Below are 6,775 nucleotides of genomic sequence, written 5' to 3'. Positions count from 1 at the left end.
AATTCAAATAATATACTTTGTTTCTTCCAATTAAGTGGCAACACTAGTGGACCTCCTCCTACCCTCTTTCTTTTGCTTGGATTTTTCTTCTTATTTGGATCCTTACCAAATGCAGAAAACGTGAAATTTTCCAATTGAGTTAATACAACAGTGCTTGAAGGTGGTTGAGGTGTTTTCCTTAATTCTACATGACCATTAAACCATCTCTTATCTCTTTAAAAATTTATGATTCTGGTCGAGGAACCGACAATGGCCGAGGTAACAATGTTTACTAACATGTTTCAGCCAAGTTGACATATTTTCTTGGTTTCAACAAGGACAAGCAAATGCCCCTTTAATGCTCCATCCTAATAGATTAACATAAGCGGGAAAATCATTAATGGTCCATAAAAAGCATGCACATAAATGGAATGATTTTTTCTTAAATGAATTATATATCTCAACACCAGTATCTGACAATACCTTCAACCCATCTATCAGAGGTTGTAAATACACTTCTATATCATTTAGGGGCACATAAGGACCTGGAATTAGCAATATTAACATAATTGATGTTTATTTCATGCACACCCATGGTGGCAAGTTATATGGCACCACAACAACAAGCCATGTACTGTGCTTACAAGTCAACGATTTAAAATGACAAAAGCCATCACTTGCCAAGCCAAGTCTAACATTCGGAGGATCTTCGCTGAAAGTTGGATGTAGTTTGTCAAAAACTTTTCAATCTTTCGCATTTGCAGGATGACGTATTTTTCCATCATCTGAACGCTGCTCTTTATGCCATCTCATCAAAGGGAAGTGGTGTAATATTTTTTCTGGTGACTTCTTGGAATCATACCTTGATCTGCCACAATTGAGACAAGACTCAAGTTTAGTTGTCTCTTTCCAATACAACATACAATCGTTCGAACATGCATCAATATTGTTATACCTGAGTCTCAAGTCTTAATTACCTTATTTGTTTCATATATAGACTTCGGTAAAGTATTATCTTGCGGCAGAGCTTCAACCCAAAAAAAATCTTGCGACAGACCTCTCTTCAATAAATCCAACAACATAGAGAAAGACTTGTTATTCAAATTATGGAGACATTTTATGTGATAAAGTGCAATAGTGAATGACACTTTATCTAATTTTATGATATGGTTTTATGGCTTTAGCCTTTAGTCTTTAGGTTTCAATGTTTCATTATATCCCCTTATTTGACATTTAAGATTTCATTTTTATTTGTCATTTCTCTCCCACGTCCCAGCCGATGAATGAACTATTTGCAATCTTGCATTATCAAGCCTACCTGCCTATGCCTTACTCTCCCAAGTCCCAGCACCTCTGCATTTCCTTGAGGTAAATCCTCAGTTTTTTAAGGATTCATCATCAAGCCTACGCCTTACTTCCTCTCCCAATCTCAGTTTTTAGCTTCTGCAACTCCTCTCCCAATCTCATCTTCTAGCTTCTACAACTCAAGAGCACGGAGTAGTGGAGGCTGTGGAGCACCTTTGTGTTTTCTTGAGGTAAAACCATAAGTGCATTATCTATATATGTTATATAGTCATGATGAATGCTATTTGGGTTCCTGGAATTAAAACTATGCTTCTAGTTCGATTAGTTCCAATTTGGAATCAAAAAAAAAAAAAAAACTTCAGCTGTGAGAGTTGTGCTTCTGGTTACCTAATTTCAATTGAAAAGGGAGTCCATGTTCCTATGATTGGTTCCATTTGAGAATCAGGACAGATTCATTCGAATTGCTATACTACTTTGATACAAACTAGAACCAAACCAAAACTTTGATTGGAGCAAGACCAAAGAAAAATAATAAAAAAAAGAGCACAAATACAAATGAACATATGTGTGCAACTTCTTAAAAAAGCAATTGGAATTGATCGTGAAGAGTCATTCCTATACCCAAACTCTCATTCCTCAAAAGGACAACTCTATCACAGAGTTTGATGAGACATTCAACATATCACCCATAAGCAAAATCCAATTCTGTAAAATGGCCAAAAAAATTATGATGTCTATGTTCTGCCCAGCATTTTTAAGTGCAAAACCTCTTCCAGTTGAAGATCAATCTTATTGGGTTGTTGAGGACTAGGAAAGGGCGTATAAGGTTTTTTCTTCTGACCCTTAACTTTCTTTCTCTTAATATTTTTGTTCTTGAAATTGGGGGACTATATTATTTGATTCGTTGTGCCTATTTGGGCATATAGTGCTATGATTTAAAGAACAGGTGTTTCACATTTTTTATTGCATAGGATGACAAAAATGACAAAAAAAACATCAGGGCCAACCCGGCCCAGCCCAGCCCGACCAGGGTCAATCAGGGTAGGCCTAGGCTGGGCTAAGCTAAGCCCGAAAGGATTGGGTCTGGGTTGAGTTTTTTAGACCCTGAGTCAGGGTCAAGGCGGGCTTGGGCTAAGCTAAAGGGTTCCTGGGTTGGGCTAAGGTTTTAAAAAACCTGGCCCAACCCAGACCTATTTCACCCTTACTGGCTAGTGGAATTGTTTAAACTTCTTTTGGTAATTTCATTTTTGTTTAAACTTATGGACTGCACATTCTGATTAAAGATAACTTTAATCTTCATTTGGTAATGTCCTTTTTGTTTAAACTTATGGACCGCATTCTATTAAAGATAACTTGGTTCAGTTGGATATAGAACTGTTTTGAAAGTCCGTTCTTTGAAATTTTACCATAAAAATAAAAACAGTCCATTCTTTGAAATTATGTGGTGTTGTTCAAAATGATTTAGACACTTTTTTATTTTAATTTTATTTGTTAATTTCCATTAAAAAAATGAATCTTATTAGGTGATTGCTGCTTGACCTGCCTTTACCTTCTCTTTCTCTTCCAGAAGATATTCTTTTCTACCTGCCACTCTTTCTCTGTTTGGGAATGAGGCACCCCAGGACTTGGTCCTCTCAATTGTACCTCCAAGACTGTCAAAGAAGAAGACAAGAAAATGCTTCTTGAAAGATGAACTCAAACTGAGATTCTTTATAACCGAGTTGTGATCAAGTTTGACCGAGTCATGCCGAGTCTGACCTATTCCAGGACAAATTTTTTATTGGTAACGTTTCCAGGTCAATTCGAATCAAGATATATGGAGATTAATCCCCTAAGTGATTCCTGAGCTTTAAAACCTTCATGGTTATTATAAGGTAGTGAGAATGAATAAGGAGGAGATTTTACTTATTAACTAATAAAAAAAAAAAAAAGGGAAAGGATGTTTCAAAGTAGCACCAATTGTTGTGCAACATAGTAACCACGGTTCTCTGCCTTCTCCAGTAATTTCGTGCTCTCTCTTTTTCTGCGAGTGAGTGATTAAGGTTTTGGTAAAAACCCAATGATCATAGGGAACTTGAATTTAAGGGAACTCAAAGTTGTATGTGTGCGTAGGATTCATTGCGAAAGTACTAAGATCGCGTGGAGGCTTTGCATTTGTGAGTAACAATCGAAAACCTAGTTTTGTTTTGATGATTGAATGATTTCTCTCATCGATTGCAACGATTCGTTTCGCATCTACCAGATGTATAAAATATCTCTTCAATCTTATCAGAGCCTTTTTCTGAATGGGAAAGCCTCCAATAATTTCTTTCTCTGTGTGATCCTTCAATTTGTTTTTTATTCGGATTATTAATAATAAAAAAAAAATTGTTCTTTAGTGGTAAAAGACGTTGACGAAGCACCGTCGCAAGGCCACTGATGGTTATCAACTTTGATGGTGGTAGTGGTGGTGGTGGTGGCGGCCATTGGTGGTTTTCTTTTTTCAAAGGAACAATTTTTTTGCTTATCTCGTGATTTCATATTTTAATTGATTGGGATCATGCATGTTGATAGTGCAAGATGCAATTGATATTTTTTTTTTTGCTAAGAAAATAATTAACAATGTTAAACTATGGCAGAATTAAACATTTCTTCTTCATAGGCATATTAATACATTTAAAATCAACTACAAGAAGAATACTACACTCCCCCCCCCCTTCCCTCCCTCCCTCCCTCCCTTACCCTTACCCTTACCCTTACCCTTACCCTCTCTCTAAAAGTAATAGAATTTTGTGATATGTTAGCTAGCCTTTATTCAAGGCTCAAGTATCCCAGGTCACAAGACTGTTAAGATGGATATCAAAATATGAACTCATATAAGTCTCCCTATCCCTCTTAATCACCCTCAACCATAGATCCTGAAGAAATTTAGTGTCATAAATAGAAACAAATTTATGAATCTTTGAACCATGATCTCCACCACCACCACCACCATTACATTCAAAGTAGCATAGCTTGGTCCAGACCTGATCTTTTTCCAAATCATCCTCTAGAATCCATAAGAAAGTAGAACCAAGATTATATGTATTACGAACAAATGAAGATTGCGCAAGATATAGTGATCCTTCCAATCCAATTAAGGTGAAAACTCGATTGATCGGTTCATACCTTGGCAATTTAATTTCCATGAAAACTTCTCTTGTGATGTCCATTGAGATAATACAATGTTCATTGTAGTCATGATTGAATGCTACCCAATGCAATGCCCCTCTTACTGAAGCTGGACAACCAAATCTTTGTAATCTACACCCTCTTGGTACAATCAATTCCCTCCATGATGATTTCAATGACGACGCAAACGATAATTCATTGTTGTGATTCATCATATTTGGTATTACTTCGAACACCATACACTTGCAGCCTTCATTGTCGCCGGTTCCAAACCAACCAACCACCTTATAATGTTGGTTCTTAGCATCATAAGCCAATCCAGAGGCACCAAACCATTGTGAAGGAGGGATAGGAAGCTTAAAAAATTGTCGAGTGATAGGATTACAAACATAGTAGTTACCGTCGTATCGATGTTCCATGATTCTTTCTGTATGGACAAGGAGTAGTCCATCACAAGAAGCTTTCAAAGATAGGGAACTATTTTCTTCTCCCAAGCACTTCTTTAAGCACAAGTCGAACTTCTCATCTGTTTGAGGATCTATGAATGAATAATCACCTTTGTTGATCGAACTTCGGGTTAGGATACCAGTAGTACTGAATGGTTGAGATTTGAGTCGATTGAGATGATCACGAACGAAGTGAGGATCAGAAATCATATCACACCAGAGCTTGCACACACACTTGAATTTAACAAGAGATTTTGCAGGGACTAGAGGAAGTATCTCCCCAAAAATGATTTCATGGGGAAGAGAAATCATTCTTCTTGAGGCCAAATGAACCTTTTTTAAGGCCTTTATGTTTTCTTGTTCATAAACGGTAACATTTGGTTCGTTAACTCAGGTAGTCTTTCATTATTTATAAAAGGTAGAAACAAGGCATGCTTATTGACTTCTTAGAAGGATATTCTTGACCAAGTCTACCTACATAGCTTTTGGCTTATATTCATGATTTTACATTTTTTTTTTTTTTTTTTAATAAATGCATTCTTAAGGCCGCTGCCTTTATAGACAATCTTTTACACGTCAATAATTTTAACGTACAAGCAACTTGGTTTTCAAATGTCATTGTAAGATTCTTATAGTATGTTGAGAACAGACAAATACTGCCATATGAAAGGTTTGGTGGGGCTTAAACTTTGTGAGCAAGTAAATCTTACGGTCCGTCCATTTTTTTCATGTCAAATTTCAGCCAAAATAGAATTGGCCAAATGACATGCACAATAAAATTATTTTAAATTTTTGAAAGACATCGAAGAGGGCTGCTGGGACTAATGAGAAAGGTGCATTACTTAGATATTCAATGGATGGAATTTGCTACATCATGCTTCCACGTGGCATTGCTAAATTGTATGGGCAAGAGATTGCTATCTAATCATGTGACGTCCGCACCAATGCGGGGACCAATAAGAGCACATACAAGAGCATTTGATTGACTGATATTTTTTAGTTCACTGGTAGCTGAGCGATAATTTCACATAGTGTAGTGTCTAAAAAACAGGAACCACGCAACTAGGGGTGTCAATCAGGTGGTTCTGTTCAGTTTTTTCGATTTCGGTGTGTTTTAAGGAAACCGAAGCCGAGCCAATAAGGCCGGCATGGGTTGGTTTCAGTTTGTGTTATTGGGTTCAACACGATTCGATTCGATTCGATTTGGAAAACGAGTATGGACTTGGTTTTCAATAGGGATTAGGCAGCGTTCTTAGGGTTTGTGTCAGTTTCAGGTTTTGGTTTGGTTCAGTTCGGTCCTATCGATCAAGCTAATCGGGGAATTTGCCAATTTAACCCGAACTGAGGCAAAACCAAATAATGACATAAATAGAAACCGAAACCAAACCAATCGGATCTGATCAGATTGGTTTGACCGGTTCAGCTTATGTTTTGACACCCTTACACGTGACCGGTTATCATTCTTTTTCCCAAATTTGTATAAATATAAAGCTATATTCTAGGTTTGCACCGGAAAAAGAAAATTATACTCTATATAGTCGTTCAACACAACCGGAATAAACTTAAGTCATGGAAGGAATTCGTACGCGGTAGATCAGATGAAGCGCCAAATTTGAAAAGCTCAAAAAGTTACCAGAAGGTGCTACATAAGCCAGACGTCTTTGGGCGACTGGTGGCCTGGGCGGTAAAGCTGAGTGAACACGACATCAGGTTCCAACCCCGGACAGCCATCAAAGGTCAAGCTCTAGTGGACTTCGTTGTCGAGTACACCCTATCTAAAATTGAACCAGAGGAAGAGGAACCAGAGGAACAGGACCGCGGATCGTGGACGACGTTCATGGATGGTTCGAGTAATGCAACAGGAAGTGGGGCAGGCCTCATACTCACCAGCCCCG

The 6,775-nt window shown here is 37.6% G+C and overlaps 1 protein-coding gene across 1 annotated transcript; it reads right to left on the bottom strand.

Annotated features, from left to right (window-relative positions):
• Positions 1 to 4,085: 4,085 nt before the first annotated feature.
• LOC122659266 (F-box protein At5g07610-like) lies at positions 4,086 to 5,090 on the bottom strand. The gene has a single exon (XM_043854398.1). The coding sequence runs from the start codon at positions 5,088 to 5,090 to the stop codon at positions 4,086 to 4,088; it is 1,005 nt and encodes a 334-aa protein (XP_043710333.1).
• Positions 5,091 to 6,775: the final 1,685 nt, after the last annotated feature.

Source organism: Telopea speciosissima, chromosome 4, assembly GCF_018873765.1.
Source record: "Telopea speciosissima isolate NSW1024214 ecotype Mountain lineage chromosome 4, Tspe_v1, whole genome shotgun sequence".
In the NCBI taxonomy this organism is placed as follows: domain Eukaryota; kingdom Viridiplantae; phylum Streptophyta; class Magnoliopsida; order Proteales; family Proteaceae; genus Telopea; species Telopea speciosissima.
This window is presented reverse-complemented; position numbering and strand designations above follow the sequence as displayed.

Bases quoted from the DNA above. Each gene is read 5' to 3' on its own strand.
- LOC122659266 (XM_043854398.1), bottom strand. From the start codon at position 5,090: ATGATTTCTGATCCTCACTTCGTTCGTGATCATCTCAATCGACTCAAA.